A 20310-nucleotide genomic window follows, 5' to 3' on the forward strand; every position below is an offset into this window, starting at 1 on the left:
ATACTGTAAAATTCCTACCCTGCTTGCAGGACTCCAGTCTGACAGCATTAAATGCAATCAATTTCTCCCCCTGCTCTGCTCAATGTGCTTCAACCCCACCCTCATCCAATTGCATCGATGCAACATTTTACTATCTCCCACCCCTTACAACGCCTAATAATAATCCCTCAAAAAAACCAATAATAAATTGGTCACTTCAATCCACGACTGTGCGCAATTGGCTGCCGTGTTTCACCCACATAATACAGTATATTCTGTGAATCACTTTGAGACGTCTAGAAGACGTGAAAAGTGTTATATCAAATGCAAGGATTATTATTATTTTGTGGTTGTATGGAGTAAAATTGGCAATTAAACAAGTAAAAACAGTTTCATGCGATTGCACACCTACCATAAACTGGATTGAGATTTACCATGTACATGTCATTTCTAAAGAATAACAACCTGCAATAATAGAGACCAAGTTACATTAGCAGTGCTAAAAAGACGTGATATCAAAACATCTCAAAGTGCTTCAAGAGTGATTCCTCTAAAGTATAATGACCACAGCAAACTGAGTAGTCATTTGTGCAGAGCATGGAATCGAGCCATTTGGCTCAACTATTCTATTGTTGAGTCTTCACTGCTACTAATCTCCCAAAATTTCTGTAAAGGAAATAATGGGAGGGGAAACCCAATGCAACAAATTATCGAGACATGATATGTAATGGGTTTTAGTTAGTTGACGTGAAGGTTGTGGCAAATACAGAATGTATACCAGGGTTCTCAATTACCAATCATTCATAATGAAAGTTTATCTCTCTAATCTCCCTTGCTCCTCAGTTGCCTTCCCCCTCATGTATGCATCAAGTTTTCTCTTACACACATTTTCTGCTTCGGACCACAGCTTCTGGCAATGACCAGTGTCAAACTGGTCTGGTTGATTATCATCTGAGACATTGGAAGAAACTTCCTTCACTTTGAATAGTGTTATGGGATCTTTAACATCTTGCACAGGCTGACAGAACCTCAATTTAATATCTCATCCCTAGCAGCCCTATCCCAACAGGAAAGAGCATATGTTTTGTTAGGCAACCTACTCTCAACGATGGTATATTTGATTGATAAATGTAAGCTCTTAACACTAATGATATTAATCCTTTCAAAATGATGCAACTGAAAAGAATAAAGCAAAGGCCCGACAGAAAAACTCAACTCAGAAATATGCAGCACAAGCTGAAAACTGACAAACCACTTCGTCAAAGGCACTGCTTTGTGTTCAACTTTGTAAGCACATGACCCAATGCTGTTAAATTATGGTGTAACGCATCATTTAGCAATGCATATCAGGTCAGGTTGACAAATAACAAATCCATGTTCTCCTTTCCCAAAATACGAAGGTTTGCCAAATGCTTTTTCATAAAGATCATTCCCTCCATTGCAACAGAACGAATAGAGATGAACTGGGCTGAGAGCAAGATCTCTACAGCCTGTAAACAGTCAATGCAAACAACCACAAATCTTTACAAAGAGGGGGGTTTATTTGTTTAAAAAACTGTATGTCTAAGACCACATATTACATCATCAAAGCGTACAATTCATGTTTGATCAGGGGATCACTGACCATTTTCAAAGGAATTAATCCAAAACATGTCCAACAAACTCCAGCAGGCAGTACTGTGAGCTTACTGAAAAAGGGATGAAGTGTGCTCATCTGCCAGACACAGCAGATATTTTAAGCAATACAACCAAACATAGCACACGTGTATTTAATGGAATCCTTTGTTTCTTCCCTATTTAATTTGGCTCAACACTAGGCAGCTCTGCTTTTATGCGACTGATGTCAGTGTACTTTTAAAGAACAGTTTATACAACTTCTATACATTCATGGTGCACAAAAAATAAGATATCCATTTCAGGTTCTTAGAGCAGGCCCATAAATTCATCGTACACCTTGGTGCCAGAATTTTACAGCCAGTACTCACTGTTTCCACACCTCCACCAAACCCTGTAAAAGGATAACCTAAAAATAAATGAACCGAATAGAGCAGGTATGGGGTGCACAGTTGTGTATGTACATTGCTTCACTGTATTCAACAGCTTAGGACTACAGAGGCATTCTATTTCCTTCTATGCTGATTTTTACTGCGCGTGACGATTTGGTCATTTTCTTAATGTCTTGAAATCGGCGCATTTGTTTGTCGAGACGATTGAATGTCTTCTTGGCTACTCCCTGAAAGAGAAAGGACAAAGTATTTGTTAATGCCATATATGCCTGGTGGGAAGTTTAGTCAAGAGCTGATATAGCAGTAAGAAAGACCACCGAAAACTAACACTGTGCCGTTCGCCTCACACATGAACAATTGATATTTCAGTGAGGTAACAGAGCAGTGCAGGTCAGAGTGGAAATGAGCTGCAGCACCTTTAGGGAAGAAGCAGAGAAAATTGGAGGAGGGCAGTTTTCAAGCAGATATTTAGCTTTTTCCCAGATGGCAAATTGTTTATGGAAAGCAGAAAGCATATGCCCTGTACCTTGTGCACTTAAGGGACTGTCTTGTTGGTGCAAGAACTGAGGGAGCAGAAGTGACTGTGGACAGGTGAATGTACTTTCCTTCAGAATGAGTAGAGCCACAGAAAACAATCTCCACATTCCAAACGCATGCAGAATGAGCTTTGATTTCACACTGTTAGAGGGAAGGCTCAGCCACTAACTATTATTTCCATTTACCCTGGAGTCAGGCTGACAACTGTCTGAGCAAAAATACTAACTGCATTGCCAAAACTAAAATCCTTACAAATACTGTGAAGCTGCACAGAAGTTGTAAAGATATCATTTTTCCCTTTAAGGATTAAGGTTAAACCAGGGCACCATCAGCTTTTCGTCTCCCAAGGATTTGCATCTACACTCGTAGAAGATGTCATAATATTTCAAATACAGAAACATTTATCAGCAAAATATTTATGTTAGCTTGCTTGTAAAATCCTATATTGGTCACGTAGCTGGCAAGACTTATGGTCTCGTTGCACACAAACACACAAAATAATCATTTGTACAGGACGTTGGAGCTGCCTAGCACTTGGCCAACACATTCAGGAGAGGGGAATAGGAACCTTTTCCATGTCAGCATTGTACAAGTGCACTACTATTGTAAATTGAGCTAATAAATAATTCTAAAAAAAATTCTCAGATTAACCTGTTAAACAATTAAAGCGCTCCAGAACACTACCCCATGTGAAAAGCGTTATATAAATGCAAGTTGTTGTTGTTAACATATGTAAGGCCTCCATCCTCCTTACATACACAGACACGCTTCTTCTACCAGACAAGCATGTCTGAGCAACCAACATGTTATCGATAAAGATAAATTACCTTCAATAAAAAAAACAATGCTCTTAGCAAAGGGCAAAGATTACCAAAGCACACGTGAGGCGTGAGAAGCAGCAGTCCCAGTTAGTGTTACTGAACACAATGCTCTGAACACCATGCAGTAACAGCATCACCGTATCAAGGAAGCGAGATGCCAGGTCACACAGGAAAATGCCACCACTTACACACCCCTGGCGGGTACCACACAATCAGCTCATTCTGGCACCATCTACAATGGCATGTGATTCCCATCAATGCTGAATTTGACAGCTCCCTGCATCCTGTTAAGCCTCCTCTTTTCTGCCGACACCCTCTTGTGTTTTTCCAAGCGGGTGACGGGCTTCTTTGTTGACCCATGCTAATGGAAAAAAGGAGAAGATCTATATGCTGAAGAATACTCGATCCATAGTTGAATACACCCTGTGCACCTGTTCTCAATGGGCCGTGGGTAACAGAACAGGCAAGTAACTTTTAAAAATGTCAACTGTGTACCTTCAAAGTGATCACAGGTCTGGCACAGCAAACTTCAAACGCAAAAGAGCTTGCTCCATCCTGTACTGATGACATGCCTCAATCCCAGTACCCAACCAGCTATCGCACTCCTGCATTCTTCCCGGTTTCCTCCCTCCTCCTCCCACCTTCTGGGGTATGAAGTTCTGAGAACAGCATCTCTTTAGCGATGCCGCGGATGAGATGAAACCCATACACCTCCACCGGGTGGCGCTGTGTACTGGTGCTCCAACACAACTGACCATTACACTGCCTGTTTTTTAAGAATATACACGGCTGAAAGAAACTCACCCGGCTCGTCTCGATCTCCACGTTCCACTTTGGTCTGACTACATAGTCGCGGTTCGATGGCAACGGCACTCTTGCTCGCGCACAGAATCCCGGGTCACCCGGTCTCAGTGCTCTGAAATTAATATGCAGGCAGTTTGCACGGGTGATAATTCCCACTCGCTAAAATGCAGAATGGGAGCGGTGAGAGTGATGTGAAGCAATCCTGGGATTGATTTCAAAAATCAAGATTCTGAAAGACTCCAGCTCTTTGCAAAAAAATATAAAAAGCCTAGTTTTTAGAATTTATAATACGTAAATAATGTGTATGAACATTATGCATGTAGTTTAAATGGATAATAAGCAGTGAGTTGATGAATCACTGATCACATTACTGAACGTCTCTGATTCTTCCTCATCCACTGTTACGACAAACAATTATTCTCTCACTATTTCAGCCAGGTCTTTTTTCTGAAATTAACTCACTGTCCTAGCAGGTAGCTATTTTACTCCTTTAACTCACCCACTGTCTGGTTTTGTTATTCTTTTGCCTTGCAACTTACTGCTGTAGATGATAATTACTTGCTACTTACTTTTCTTCTCCTGTGAGCACCTTGTCCAGATCTCTGCGAGGCGTCTGACCACCCAAGCTGAAATAGGACACACGGAAAGAAACTCATCAGTTTCCAATTATTTCCCTCACATTCTAGATGTACAGTTGGGTGGACTTCCTGATGTTTACACGTGCAGGGTGGGGAGATTATATTCCTGCTTTATGTTTCAAACAGCAGTACACCAAGTTATCACATTCTTACACAAACAACACATAAGGATGCTCTTTAAAGCATCAGTCTGACTCCAGTACGGTACAGTACATTGGATCAAGTTTTCAACCATAAAAGATTCAATCACAGGCCTCAGTGGAGTATGGCACAAAACATTAAAAAATTACTCAAAATAATGTTTTGTAACAAAAATCGGAAAAGGCACCTGGACGTAAATAATCAATCAACACAAAAACATAATCAAGTATACAACACTACTTTGGCCTAAATTTGCACCATGGGTGTTTATGCACTCTCCACAGGGACTTGTTTTAGACTCTTACATGGAACCTGAGTTTAGTGCTCCCAATAAAACTTGCTTCATGCCATGTCATGATGTGACCAATTCTTCCCAGCCAAAGACACAGACAAATAAATTCACCATTGAAGTGACCATATATTCGATTTTAAATTGGCACCACCCGTCAAAGGTGAAAGCAGCTAGAGTCCAAGTAACTGAGACCAAATGTTTATCTTATGGCTTCACTTAGAGGACAAGAAGAATATTACTCAAGCATAAATTACTGTACACACAAATAAGGATGTGTAGGATAATTTCCCATGAATTTGGTTGCTCTTTCAATTGAATAGAAATATACAAACACTATAATACTTTGTCCAGATAGTGACAAAGAAATTTTAAGGGCCGAGGGGTGGCCTTATAGGCAAGGTAACAGTTTGTTGTCTCTAACCTCTCACAACCACCAGCAGAAGTGGCAGTTCCTTTCCAAATACTGCACCTTTTATGTTCTGTGTGTCTACTGTCAGCTGGTATACCTGCTAAGGCGCCTTCGCGTTGGCATCTGGTCAAGGTCTCTCTGTTCTCGTTCCTCCCTGGTCATCCCTTTGTAATTTGAAGTAAGGCCAAAGATTGGCCTTGACCACTCATCTGGAAGACAAGCAATTAACAAGAGACACATTGACAAGTTGTAAAATTACAGCTTTCATCAAACGAGCATTTGATCTTATCACTTTTAAGATGAGATTCAAATGTAGGTGAACAGAATGAATTATACATTTTTTAAATATCCCAATTTCTCAATAAATGCATGTACTGTAGATATGCTACTGAACAATATTTTCCATGAAGATCACATGGTTAGTGACTCCTTTCAGCTGAAGCATGAGGTTTGCAACAATTCGATAGAGCAAATTAAGCTTTGGTTCCTATTCCTGATCAGTACACCAAGTAACTACCGGTAGATATGGGATTGTGAATTTTAGACGAGGGCAGGGAACATCCAGGCTGTTAGGGTTGAACATTCGAGTTTTAAACTCACATAGGAAAAATTGGTATTTAAAGAAAGGTATCCAAAGGTTCCTGGAGCTGCCATATAGGTACCATTCCATAACACAAATCACCACCTTCAAGGGAGTAACCAAGAAAGCGAGGGAAGAGAAGTGAACCTACTGATGAGCTTTCCAGCTAGTTCTTTGTTACCCCTGCTCTCCTTTGGATGTTTGTACAAGTACATAACACAACGACCGATCCCACTGTGCTTCAGAGTCTCCTGACTCACACTGGGCAACTGCAAGAAGATAGAACCAGTCAACAATATGTAACAATTTTGTAATGCAAATACAAAATATGGAACAGCAACGAATCGCGGGTAAGGCGGTAATATTAAGATCAGTAGACAGATACATTGCAGAACATGTTAGTCTTTATTGATATAATTTCTGTATTTAGTAAAATATTTGTTGGGAGGTACAATAATCTAAGCCATGGGTTGCAGTATAAATACAACGTTCTACTCTGCATCTCTTTCAACTAAGCATTAAAACGAATGGAGGGAAAAAACAACAGAATTCAAACTATTGAAATCAGGGTCTTCATTATAAAAGTTTCATTCTTTTGACTGCAGCTTCTAAATATTTCTGCCCAATGTTCTACGACTTCCCATTCAGAAACTAAACTACATTGCATAGGTTTTTCCCTTCACCTCCCCTTTGAAGTTCCAAGTCCACTTCCAGGAGAGATTGAACCATCTCCTACATCACGTTTAAAACTGTTCATGATAAGATTCTAACTAGAAATCCACCAATAAAGCACAAATTGCAACCAAGAAATGAACATCACACCTTTAAAACACCACCAGTGACACAAGGCTATTAAAGCTTAGGCCAGGTGACAATCAGGACAATTCACCATCTCTCACCTCTTGCAATATCTTAAGCAGTTCTTCTCGAATTTTCAGATGCGGCAAGCTCTTGTCGGGTAGCGGGGTTAGCCATTCTTTAATAGCAGACATCACTCCGCTGTCAATAAATGTATCTTTCAGATCTTGTCTGCAGGTAAAGATAGTCATAACATTGCCACAGTTTTTCAGGATACTCGGTGCATAAAATCAGTCACTCAAAAAAAACACATCTAACTCCAATTTAGGAGGATTTAATGACACATGACACTACTATTATTGGTCTTAAAAGCATGAACAGTTGAGTGGATCCCCAGGGACTTAATCCAGAAATTATCCATTATGCAATGAATGTTAATGTGTAACTTCACTGTGAGTGCTCTAAACAAACCTCATCTACCGTATCAATCCTATTTTCATACACACTTTTCATCTTTGTTTTCTATGGTATTGGGGATATCAAGATCACTCTTTCCAGTATGGTGAAATCTAATGCCAAACAGCACATGAAGACCACATCTCTCACTTAATCCTTATCTGGCACACTGTAATGCTCACACAGCCTTCCAGACCAATAGTGAGATTAGCAGCTTGGATCAGGTTATCAGCCCAACTGTAGCATTGCCGGGCATCAATGAAATGGAAAAGAAGTAAATTTGCCTTACTTTTTCAAATGCATCACTACTGTGGGTAACAAGGTTAACTTCTTCAGCGCTGGCTTCTTCTTGCCATTCAACTGCTGGTCCTCCTGGATAAAGATAAGGTATAAGAAGGGCAATTGATTTTGCTACTTCTGAATTCAGCACGGTTTTCAAAGCTATCAGTCATCTTCAGTATAATGAATAAATCTGCAGCGTATACACTTGATGGATGTACTGATGTCTCAGTATGTCGGGCTGGTTTTAGACTGATCATGAGGACTCCTTTCATTAAAGAAGCAAACTACACAGTGATTCTGTTCACTGCCACACAGGGACTCCACAGGGTTTACTCAACACCCAAGTTCTGCTCAATGAGTTGCTATTTGAGCCTAAACATCAGGGCTGAGGATGAACACTAGCAGCAACTGTCTAATCCCACACTTAAGTAGCAGGAGACACACAAAGTCAGACAGCAGTTCAATAACGTGCATTCCCACAGGAGTAACTGAGGAGTTGCAGACAGAGCTGGTATCTGACCCAACGCAGGACCAAGTACTGAAGCAAATCTCTGTCTATAACAAACTCACCACAGCAGCTTCATTCATCTTGGTGATCATAGCACTGACAACATCGTCTGCGTCACTGATAAACGTGCCTCCATCACGATTCCGCCTTCGTTTCCGGTTTTGATCTTTCTTCTTCTGCAGCATCATCTCAAAATCAGACACAAAGTCTAAGCTGTACAAAAAAAATTATATTTATACCAATTTGATGTTCTAAATATGTTTAAATTTAAACACATACATTTTTAAAAATCACCTTTTTCAAATAGAAATTATTCTGCACCAAAGAGTGTGGAGAAGGGAAAATTAAATTACCCCTAAATGAAGGTTTTATTTGGCTAATTTTGAGATTATCAGGACATATTTCACCCCCACCTTCATCTGTCTGACAAGAATGTAGGCATTGAGAGGTAAACCAATAGGACTCCAACTTGTTCTGAATTCTTGTCTAAATTTCCCCCCAGCCACTGTTTATTGGCACAATGGCCCAGATCACAACCAATGCTTTCGTTAACCTTAGTTTTCAGCTCCCCTGCTGAAATTTGAACAGTGAAGGTGTCAAAAGATGGATTTCACCATCAAACACCAGAATATAAGATAATTATATAAAGTAACTGATTAACTTTTTCCAGAAGGCTGTATTCACATTTATCCTTTGGGATTTTTGAAGTAATCTTTTCTGGGGTGGGGCTGGAATGATAGCTCACTCAAAGATTTCCAAAATTTGCAAAATCACCAGGAACCAACTAAGTGAAAAACAGACACACAGAAGTTTGTTCCAAGCTTGTTTAAGTACTTCTACTTACTCCCTTCCTTTTCCTCGGATCTCACTGTCCGAGTCAGACTCTTCTGCAACCATCATCTTTTTCTCTGCCTCAAGAGCCGCCTTCTCCCCATCGAGGTCTTCTTGGTTAAAGCCCTGGGTAAATATTAAGTGGAGAATCAAGCTCACTTTGAAACAGCTGTCCAAATGATAGAGAGAGGTACATTATAATGGTACATTTTATATATCTTCTCTAGTAGAGGACAGATGCCAGCGCATCACCACAGCGAAAAAGGATAAGTATTCACAAAACTGAAAATAGTTTAGAGGAGGGCCTCTCAAGGACATTGTGTTTCGTAGAGCCTTTCTTTCGCCTTTAAATTCACAAGCACTGACTGTTTAAATAAGGACCATTTACAGGATATTAAAGCTAAATATAATTATTTTGTGAAATACGTTAATTTTATCCTGAGGAGTACTGACTGCAAAGTAGTCTGGCAAGAACAAGTCAACAAGTGAACCCTTGAGTGAAAACAATTAAATACGTACTGTGAACTCCTCTCCTTCATCATCAGATTCCCCAAAAATGTCTGCTATCAGGGTTCCAACACCACCTCTACAGAAAGAATATAGAACCATTAGTGCAATTACTAAACATGATGTAGCAAAGTCACCCCTGCCCACTGATAAACAAACATTTGAAGGCCTTTCCCACCTATACCACCTTCTTAAAGTGCACGTACGAGATCAGCATCAACACATACCTACACATTGTTGTTTGATGGGGGCTGTGCCCAGGATGACAAACAGCAACGATTCTACACAGGAACAAAACTTTATCCTCTGAAATCTGCCAAATCGGCAGATTGGCCAAATGGCTTTCTCTGCTTTTTGTAAGATAAAATGTTCCTCATTTTTGAACTCACTGCCATCTTTGAAACCCTGCACTGATCCTGCTGTTCATTTATACACAGTATACTCGCCATATAAAATTCCCCTTTCCTATATTGGCAATAATGCACATGCATAGTGCCAGAAAGTGATAGACAGCAACCTGACAATCTTGGAAGTATTTTTTTAAGCCCATCTCATAAAACCATAGAAATTTATGTGGCCACTTCTGCCTCAAGAGCAGTCCTTTTAATCCCACTTACCTGCTTTTTCCCCCAAATTGCTGACTCTTTTTAGGGTATCTGTTTAGTACCCTCTTGAAGTCCAATATGAATTTTGCCTCAACTACTTCAATCTCCCAGTGCTTCCTATTTTGACAGTACCAAAACAAATTTGTGACGGTTTGACAGTTCTAATTTAAAATCATAAAATATTGAGAAATAAAAAATAAAAGTTTCAACAGTTAAGACAAAAACAGAGGGCTTAGTTCCATCCTATCGACCAGTTGCATTCTATTGACCTCACAAACAAAACATGTACCAAAAGAACAATATTTAAGTTCACTTAAATTTGAAGCCTTGCTTCTACAAATAAATACGCACAAACTTAGTATGAAAATTTCCTAATTCACAGTGTATAATTCCATTATTTAGTTTGTTGCTTTGTGCTACCAGTAGCTGTCAATGCTTGTTGGTTCCTTTATATACATACACCCCTTACAATATTCCAAAGATGAAATCACCATTTCTACAGATTTTCAAACAAATAATTTGTCACTCATCACAAAAGAAATTCTGTCAGGCATGTACAGTCGTGAGTTTACTTACTCATCTTCAGACTCACTGTCACTGCCAAACAGACCAGATTCGTTTTTTTTCGAAGGCTCCTTATTTTCCTCATCTTCATCGCTGTCAGATAAGACTGGCTTTGACTGTCGCTTCTCTGACGCAGCGTCACTGTCAGAGTCCTCGGCAGCTGAAAGGATGCGCGTTTTCTTAGCAGCAGAGTCACTGTCCGCCGACTCCTCGTCTTCAGAAACCACATTCTTTTTCTTAAGAGCCGTGTCACTGTCCGAGTCATCGCCATCTGAGAAAACCTGCTTTTTCTTTGTGACAGCGTCGCTGTCAGAGTCCTCTGCATCGGAGGCAACTTGTTTTTTCTTAGCGACGTCACTGTCTGAATCAACATCCGAGACAACTCGCTTTGTTTTTGAAATGCCAGTGTCACTGTCGGATTCTTCACGGTCTGAAAAAACAGGTTTCTGCTTAGAAATGCCGCCATCACTGTCTGAATCCTCATCGCCCAAGTCTAACCGTTTTTTCTTCTTAGAGATACCGGGATCACTGTCTGAATCCTCGGCACCTGAGACAACCTGTTTTTTCCTTGAAGAACCAGCATCACTGTTAGAATCTTCAGCCTCAGATACCACTTGTTTTTTCTTTGGAGTGACTGCATCACTGTCTGAATCCTCACCACGTGATACCTCCATTTTTTTCCCCAGAGTACCAGTGTTGCTGTCTGAATCCTCGCCACCTGAGACCATATGTTTGTTCTTTGGAGCACCTGAATCACTGTCTGAATCCTCGCTGCCTGAGACACTGTGCTTTGTCTTGCCGATGGCAGAGTCGTTATCTGAATCCTCACCCTCTGAAGCAATACGGCTTTTCTTAGCAGCTATAAAGTAGCAGAAAAAATTTATGATTTGAACAGCGCTGTTCAAATATGCTGCGAGTCATATTAAATTCAGGGATTTCATACAAACGGGTATATTTGATGGGAGCGTGGGTTGGGCATTCAGCCCTTTGACCTTCAGTCACAAAACTAAAATGACAGTTCTTACCATTGTATTTAAAGTGTGAAAGCAATTGAGTGAAGGAATTAAGATATGTACCCAAAAGAAGAAGTTATAATATTTGAGAAGTAAAAATCTCCCTTCAAACAAGGTTAAAAAATCTCATTCGAATTATACTTAAAAAATAAAAGTTAGCAGACAAATGGCAGTCTCTAGATTGAGGGAGAATTGAGGGCTACGAGAGGACTAAGCGAACAACTGAATATGTCAACTCGTTCGCTGTGCGAGGTACACCCTGAATACATTTGATGCATTTTCACTCTCTGAACAAAGATTGTACCAACACAGATGTTTGTCGAATCTTAGATATCTCAGTACAAAAAGCCCTTCTTGCCTTTGTCCCTTCACTGGAGCCATCAATTTTACTCCCTTTTCGATATGTTTTATATTCTAAAAATGTATGTATATGGAGACCAAGAGAGGTGGCAGGAAATACCCTTGGACAGGCTACTAGTATGCTGTCCCAATATATGACCTGTGCATTTATCAGGTTCTCTGCTAAATCAAATACAGTTTGAGGGGGACTATATTCATAGTTACTCACTTACATTTATTCATTGCTTCTTTTTCATCTTCACTGTCAGACAAGACTGCCTTCTTTCTCTTTCCTAAAACAAAAGAGAAGGGTATTAAGTATACCACAAAGATACTAACAATGTCTTTGTATTGACAATGCTAAGTGGAGGATACTTTTCAGAAACTTATTTCCTCTTCCGAAAATGCATCAGGAGGAAAGTAAATGTTTTTTTAAAAATTTTGAGGGACAATAATCAGATTAAGAAGCAAACAGTCAAATTTAATTCAGAAAACAGAAGTAAGATAGTAAGAATGAATAGGGAGAATGGGGAGATTAATTAAAGTGTTTAAATTTTGTGCGCTTAAATTTTTTAAAATGTCTGTTTGTTTAGTGTGATGGTTAATATTGTTGTGACAATTCTATTCCTGACAATAAGAGGTTAAAACCTATCACATGGGTTTAATTTCAGCATCACAGTCTGTGAACTGATAATGTGGAAAGCCACCTGGCCCAGGGAGACTGTATTTTTCCTGGCTATGTCAGTTCAGTTCGAGGCTGGAGATCAAATAATGTCACGCTTTCCTTTTAGTTAAATATATTGTGGAGTATAACTGCCACAGTCTGGACACACCTGCAATGTCTCCATTTTCCTCGTCCTGCTCCTCATCGCTGTTAGATGGTTTGTGAAGAGTGGGCTCTTCATCATCATCGTCACTTGCCCCTCGGCTCTCAAGTTTTTGCGATATTCTCCCATTCTTCTCACTGTCTGAATAATTCATTCGCTCATGGCTTTCTTCATGCTCTCCCCCACTGTCTTCATGTATGGAGTGATTCCCTTTATCGCTGTCTACTTCGTCGTCTGACTGCTCGCAGCTTTGAGCTTTCTTTGGTTCATCATTCTCAGAATCGCTTGTCATGTGTTTTTCTTCTCTGCTGTCTGGTTGCTCGGATATGTTGCTATCCTCTCCATCACTGTGATATTCTTTGTGGCCTTCATCCTAAAGGAGAATACATGGAAAACTTCAGAATGCCATTTTCATCCTGCCTCCTTTTTTCTGTCGACTCTTGTCAGCCTTGCAATTTTCATGCATCTCTGGGCCTTCAATCTCAGCCCACAAGTGGAACAGAGTGAAATCTGGGATTCAGCCCTGTTCTGTGTTCTTTTCAATCCATCCAGTGTGGGAAAGCCAGAAAATATTATTAAATGCTGCTTTAACCCCAGAATTCATAGAACAAATGGAATACTGTATCAATTCCATCAGAATAGACTCTTAAGTTTTATCAGTCTAGTCGACAACAGTTTTTATCTTCCTTTCCCACGGGTTTGTCTCCACTCAGCAACTGCCTAAGCTGGTACATTTGAAATAGGAGCTCACTACTCAAGGTATTCTATAGTACAATACTATCCACATCATTGTGTGGAGTATTCGTAAAAGGTTCTCAAGCTTTAATGTGCCAATGACTTGCTCAAGATCTTATTGTTTTAATAGTGAGAGAATCAGTTTAAACCGACACCACCTTCATTAATTAGATTTCAGTTTACATACAAGTACCATTCAAAGCCATTATTAATCACAGATCTGAAAGTAACAACTTTATTATGAAGTGGAAATCGCACACAGAGTAAAAGAAAACAGCCCAAACAGTTCATAGATAAGCAAAGTGTGACAAGGATTGATTACCTCTGAATGATGCCCCACGCTGCTACCTTCAGATGCTGCATGGTTTTCATTGAAATCCTCCTGTTCATCAGAGCCAGACTCGTGTTCATCCTGCACAGGTGTCGCTCCACCATCATCTGTTCAAAATAAAACAAAATTTTCTGACATACTTCTGGCAGGCACTTCACATCAAGTCTCCTCGTTTCTCTCAGTGTCCTGGCCAACAATCCCCCAAATAAAATTCGGCACTTATTTCATAACTGTTTGTGGGACTGACTGCCACGTTTCCAGTATTATTAAATATACAGTTAACCAACTTTACAGTATATTTTGCGAAGCGCTTTAGATGGCCCCCCAACGACATAATAAGGCACTATATCAAATGCAAGGATTACTATTATTACTATTAAAACAATTAAATAGCTTACTGTTGGAGAATGTACAGGACAACAAGTGTTTTTATGTCATAACCTGATCTCTTATAGTTTGCACATTGCATTGATACTTGCATTGACAGGGCATGGGACTTGTCCATCAAACACTCTGGGGTCCACAAGCCTCAGCTCTTGCCAACCTGTGCCTTATATTCTCTGGAATTAGGTAATAATAATCCTCGCATTTGATAAAGCGCTTTTCACGCTTCTAGACGTTTCAAACTGCTTCACAGAATATACTGTAAAGTGAATTGACTGTATTTGTGGGTGAAGCGCAGCAGCCAACAGCACAGCAGCGTCCCACAAACAGTTGTGGATTGAACTGACCAATTTATTTATTTTTTTTCTTGAGGGATTATTATCAGGCATGTGAAGTAAAGAAAATTGTCCAAGGTTTTGCCCTGCCGGGAATCAACCCCAGGTCTCTTGCTTGCGAGGCGAGCGCTCTAACCACTGAGCTACAGACTCCACTACAAATAAGCAGAATTCGTTCCTCCATTCTAATAAATATTTTAGGAATGTCCACCTATAGGTGGGATGCATGGAACTCTGTTCGGTTTGGATGCTCTTAGGCATAGCAATGGGTTTCCTGCGTGTGTCATACCCCAGCCAACAAAAAAAAGTGACTGAAACTAACTAAAGAAAAGGTAATCAGAATATTACATCAAAAATCAGAACTTAGTATTCAAAAATCAGCACCAATACCAGAGAAATGAACTGATACCCCTAAAAAATTAACATTGGTGATAGGTTACCATCCAAATATTGTAGCCCAAAAGATCAAAACAGTGCAGGGCAACCCCATCATCACATGTGTCTTGGGTCCATAAAACTAACACACTGAAACGCGAAAGACATCATTAACTGACAATCAGCGCATGGCTCACACAACAACTGACAAGCATAACATTGTACCCCAAGAACAACAACAAATTACATTTGTATAACGCCTTCAGGTCGGGAGGACGTCCCAAGGTGCTGGGTACACCAGAAGCCAGTATCCCAACAACTGACAACCAGAGCACAAGGCCCAATAACTGATGGTATAAACACAATAATACTGATAATAATAATTCCACCCGCAAAATAGACAATCAATTCACTTTACAGTATATTCTGTGAAGCGCGTTGAGACGTCTTGGAGACGTGATCAGGCGCAATATCAAATACAAGGCTTATTATTATTATAAACACAATACAACAACAACAACAACAACAAGATTACATTTATATAGCGCCTTTCACGTCGGGAGGACGTCCCAAGGCGCTGGACAGTTGGGTCGGGACCCGAGCAGGGGGGACATGGTCAGGGGGAGGGAAGGGAGGGAGGGAGCGAGGAGGGGGGAAATGGTCAGGGGGAGGGAAGGGAGGGAGGGAGGGAGCGAGGAGGGGGGTAGAGTCGAGAGGGGAGGTGAAGGCACGGTTGAAGAGAAAGGTCTTGAGACCGGCCTTGAAGGAGGAAATGGAGGAAGCGGCGAAGGCACTGGGGGATGGAGTTCCAGAGCCTCGGGGCTGAGAAGCTGAAGGCCCGGCCACCGATGGTAAGGCGGTTAGGGCGGGGGATGTGGAGCAGACCGGAGCCAGAGGAACGGAGGGTATGGGCAGGTAAGTAGGGGGATAGTAGGTCGGAGAGGTAGGAGGGAGCGAGGCCGTGAATGGCCTTGTAGGTGAGGATGAGGATCTTGAAATCGATCCTCTGGGGGATGGGGAGCCAGTGGAGGCGAGCGAGGGTGGGAGTGATGTGGTCACGGTGTCTGGTGCGGGACAGTACACGAGCTGCAGAGTTCTGAATGACCTGCAGCTTGTGGAGGGAGGTGGCGGGAAGGCCGGCGAGGAGAGAGTTCCCATAGTCCAGCCTTGAGGTGATAAAGGCGTGGACCAGAGTTTCAGCAGCGTGAGGGGTGAGGTAGTGCCGTAGTCTGGCGATGTTCCGGAGGTGATGGAAGGCGGTGCCAGTTGTGGTGCGGATGTGAGGGAGAAAGGACAGCTCAGGGTCGAACAAAACCCCGAGGTTCCTGACTGGCTTTGAGAGGTGGAGAGTGCAGCCTTGGATGCTGATGCTGTCAGCGCCTGAGGTGCGGAGGCGCTGACGTGAGCCAATCAGGAGGGCCTCAGTTTTGCGCACGTTGAGCTGAAGAAAGTTCTCTCTTGTCCAGGACTCGATGTCGGACAGGCAGCTGTCAGGACATCGGTGGTCGTGGAGTTGAGGGTAGAGGAGGAAAGGTAGAGTTGGGTGTCATCCGCATACATGTGGAAGTTAACCCCATGTCTGTGGATAATGTCACCAAGGGGGAGCATATAGAGGGTGAAAAGGAGGGGACCGAAGACAGAGCCCTGAGGGACACCGCACGAGACAGTGCGGGGGCTGGAGGAAACGCCGTTAGTGGAAACAAAACAAAGACGGTGGGAGAGGTAGAACCTAAACCACTCAAGGACAGGGCCTTGAAGGTTGAGGTGGGAGGACAAGCGGTGGAGGAGGATAGAGTGGTCGACCGTATCGAATGAGACCGATAGGTCGAGGAGGACGAGGAGGAAGAGGGAGCCCTGGACGCAGATGGTCAAGATGTCATCAGTGACCTTGACCAGGGTGGTTTCGGTGCTGTGGGCAGCACGGAAACCCGACTGGAGGGGTTCAAATAGTGAATGGATGGAGAGGAAAGAGCGCAGCTGGGAGGCGACGACTCCTTCGAGAACCTTGGACAGGAAGGGGAGGTTGGAGATGGGCCGTAGCTTGAGAGCTGTGACGCATCAAGAGAGGGTTTTTTCCGTGTACCTGGTATGGCTGACACAATAACAAAAGGGTTCCCAGTAATCAGTAACTGACATCAAACACACAATCGGAGCTAATACCTTGATACAGGCAAAAATATCCAACAGGCGACAGATCCCTCTCTCCTTCCCCACCTCCTTCTCCTCCTTCCCCACCACCACCTCCTCCTCCTTCCTCACCACCACCTCCTCCTCCTTCCCCACCACCACCTCCTCCTCCTTCCTCACCACCACCTCCTCCTCCTTGCTCACCACCTCCTCCTCCTTCCTCACCACCACCTCCTCCTCCTTCCCCACCACCTCCTCCTCCTCCTCCTTCCCCACCACCACCTCCTCCTCCTTCCCCACCACCTCCTCCTCCTCCTCCTTCCCCACCACCACCTCCTCCTCCTTCCTCACCACCTCCTCCTTCCCCACCACCTCCTCCTTCCCCACCACCTCCTCCTTCCTCACCACCTCCTCCTCCTTCCCCACCACCACCACCTCCTCCTTCCCCAACACCTCCTCCTCCTTCCCCACCACCTCCTCCTCCTCCTCCTCCTTCCCCACCACCACCTCCCCTCCTTCCCCACCACCACCTCCTCCTCCTTCCCCACCACCACCACCTCCTTCCTCACCTCCTCCTCCTTCCTCACCACCTCCTCCTTCCCCACCACCTCCTCCTCCTCCTCCCCACCACCACCCCTCCCCACCACCACCTCCTCCTTCCTCACCACCTCCTCCTTCCTCACCACCTCCTCCTTCCTCACCTCCTCCTCCTTCCTCACCACCTCCTCCTCCTTCCCACCACCACCTCCTCCTTCCCCACCACCACCTCCTCCTTCCCCACCACCACCTCCTTCCCCACCCCACCACCTCCTTCCCCACCACCACCACCTCCTCCTTCCCACCACCTCCTCCTTCCTCACCACCTCCTCCTCCTTCCCACCACCACCACCTCCTCCCTCCCACCTCCTCCTCCTTCCTCACCACCACCTCCTCCTCCTTCCTCACCACCTCCTCCTCCTTCCCCCACCACCTCCTCCTCCTTCCTCACCACCCCTCCTCCTCCTTCCCACCACCTCCTCCTCCTTCCTCACCACCTCCTCCTCCTTCCCCACCACCTCCTCCTCCCCCCACCACCTCCTCCTTCCCCACCACCTCCTCCTCCTTCCTCACCACCTCCTCCTCCTTCCCCACCCTCCTCCTCCTTCCACCACCACCTCCTCCTTCCTCACCACCTCCTCCTTCCCCACCACCACCTCCTTCCCCACCACCACCACCTCCTCCTCCTTCCTCACCACCTCCTCCTCCTTCCCCACCACCTCCTCCTCCTCCTTCCCCACCACCACCTCCTCCTCCTTCCCCACCACCACCTCTTCCTTCCTCACCACCTCCTCCTCCTTCCCACCACCACCACCTCCTCCTCCTTCCTCACCACCACCTCCTCCTCCTTCCTCACACCACCTCCTCCTCCTTCCTCACCACCTCCTCCTCCTTCCCCACCACCTCCTCCTCCTTCCTCACCACCTCCTCCTCCTCCTTCCCCACCACCTCCTCCTCCTTCCTCACCACCTCCTCCTCCTTCCCCACCACCTCCTCCTCCTTCCCCACCACCACCTCCTCCTTCCCCACCACCTCCTCCTCCTTCCTCACCACCTCCTCCCTCCTTCCCCACCACCTCCTCCTCCTTCCCCACCACCACCTCCTCCTTCCCACCACCTCCTCCTTCCCCACCACCACCTCCTTCCCCACCACCACCACCTCCTCCTCCTTCCTCACCACCTCCTCCTCCTTCCCCACCACCTCCTCCTCCTCCTTCCTCACCACCACCTCCTCCTCCTTCCCCACCACCACCTCTTCCTTCCTCACCACCTCCTCCTCCTTCCCCACCACCACCACCTCCTCCTCCTTCCTCACCACCTCCTCCTCCTTCCTCACCACCTCCTCCTCCTTCCCACCACCCCCTCCTCCTCCTCCTCACCACCACCTCCTCCTCCTTCCCCACCACCACCTCCTCCTCCTTCCTCACCACCTCCTCTCCTTCCTCACCACCACCTCCTCCTTCCCCACCACCTCCTCCTCCTTCCCCACCACCTCCTCCTCCTTCCTCACCACCACCTCCTCCTTCCCCACCACCACCTCCTTCCCCACCACCTCCTCCTCGCTCCCTAAAGACACGAGGGCCCCGGTGTTGACCGGGCGGTGAGAGCGCGGGTGGGGTGGGGGGGGGGTGGGGTGGCCGTGCGTCCCGCCGTATCCCCGACACCCCTGAGCCTACCTTCCCCGCCGGGGTAGTACTCCTCCTCCATCGCCTCGCACACACCGGCCTGAGGCTCCCCCACTTCCCTCCCTCCCTCCTCGGCTCGTACACACACACACACACACACACAGGCCCCGGGAGCTCGGCCCCTCGGTCGCCGGCCGCACAAAATGGAAGCGCTGCACAGGCCTACACAGCCCGGCCAGTGCGCATGCTCGCCCGGGTCAGGGGGGAGGGGGCGGACCCCGACGGCACGTGACCCGCGGCGGCGGCGGCGCCAGATTCAAAACTCGCCGCGAGCGGAGGAGCGGTCAGAGCTGTGAGTGCGGCCGCACCGGCGATCTCTCCCGCTCTCCCCCCCCCCCCCCCCCCCTGCACACCGACTGCTCGTCGTCGCAGTCTTTCCACACACACACACACACACACACAAAGACGAGCCGGTGATTACCCGACGGGCACATGTTTTGAAGCGCTCCGAGGCGCTGCCCTGCTTGGAGGGCGCTCTGTGAGGGCGAGTCGTTTTTCCAGTCCAATCCTCCACTCGTATGTTGTTGTTGTTGTTGTATCACAGTGCAATGTGTCTTGTGCTGAATTCTGAACGACTCTCCTGCCCATAGCCTCCTCGGTATCCCCCCCCTCCCCCCATGGAAGCTCATCCAGACTGAATCATTGCTGATCATTCGTGGATGAATTATTTGGGGTTTTGTTTTGGATGTGACTGACTGATGGACATGGGGGGGGGGGGGGGGGGAAATGACCTCTTGCCAATGGCGGTTCGTGGATTACTGTTGGGAAATGACTGAAATGGATTATTGCTGGAAAGTCACAATAATAATCCCTCCAAAAAACCAAAAACAATAATTAAATTGGTCATTTTCAATCCACGACTGTT

General features: G+C 44.9%; 1 protein-coding gene across 3 annotated transcripts; it reads right to left on the reverse strand.

The window, feature by feature from the left end:
• Nucleotides 1–1499: 1499 nt before the first annotated feature.
• LOC103186897 (interacts with SUPT6H, CTD assembly factor 1) lies at nucleotides 1500–19619 on the reverse strand. Of its 3 annotated transcripts, none has more exons than XM_042339163.1 (15): nucleotides 19437–19619; nucleotides 13995–14110; nucleotides 12944–13310; nucleotides 12344–12403; nucleotides 10771–11617; nucleotides 9602–9668; nucleotides 9096–9208; nucleotides 8314–8464; nucleotides 7751–7833; nucleotides 7107–7236; nucleotides 6359–6476; nucleotides 5725–5836; nucleotides 4717–4773; nucleotides 4148–4259; nucleotides 1500–2212 (listed from the first exon to the last, which is right to left on the reverse strand). In XM_042339163.1, the coding sequence occupies exons 1-15, from the start codon at nucleotides 19465–19467 to the stop codon at nucleotides 2087–2089; spliced, it is 2490 nt and encodes an 829-aa protein (XP_042195097.1). In that variant the 5' UTR covers nucleotides 19468–19619; the 3' UTR covers nucleotides 1500–2086. The 3 variants fall into 3 exon arrangements, with proteins under 3 accessions (XP_042195097.1, XP_042195098.1, XP_042195096.1); XM_042339164.1 differs by lacking the exon at nucleotides 1500–2212 and adding an exon at nucleotides 3532–3704 and having other exon boundaries at nucleotides 13995–14107; XM_042339162.1 differs by lacking the exon at nucleotides 1500–2212 and adding an exon at nucleotides 3532–3704.
• Between the last annotated feature and the right edge of the window lie 691 nt (nucleotides 19620–20310).

Source organism: Callorhinchus milii, unplaced genomic scaffold (genome assembly GCF_018977255.1).
Source record: "Callorhinchus milii isolate IMCB2004 unplaced genomic scaffold, IMCB_Cmil_1.0 Scaffold11, whole genome shotgun sequence".
In the NCBI taxonomy this organism is placed as follows: domain Eukaryota; kingdom Metazoa; phylum Chordata; class Chondrichthyes; order Chimaeriformes; family Callorhinchidae; genus Callorhinchus; species Callorhinchus milii.

Coding starts and splice junctions, on each gene's coding strand:
- LOC103186897 (XM_042339162.1), bottom strand. CDS start 19,467: ATGGAGGAGGAGTACTACCCCGGCGGGGAAG. Junction 8,465..9,095: donor ATCCGAGGAAAAGGAAGGGA/GTAAGTAGAAGT, acceptor TTTTTTGTACAG/CTTAGACTTTGTGTCTGATT. Junction 4,260..4,716: donor GTGCTCACAGGAGAAGAAAA/GTAAGTAGCAAG, acceptor TATTAATTTCAG/AGCACTGAGACCGGGTGACC.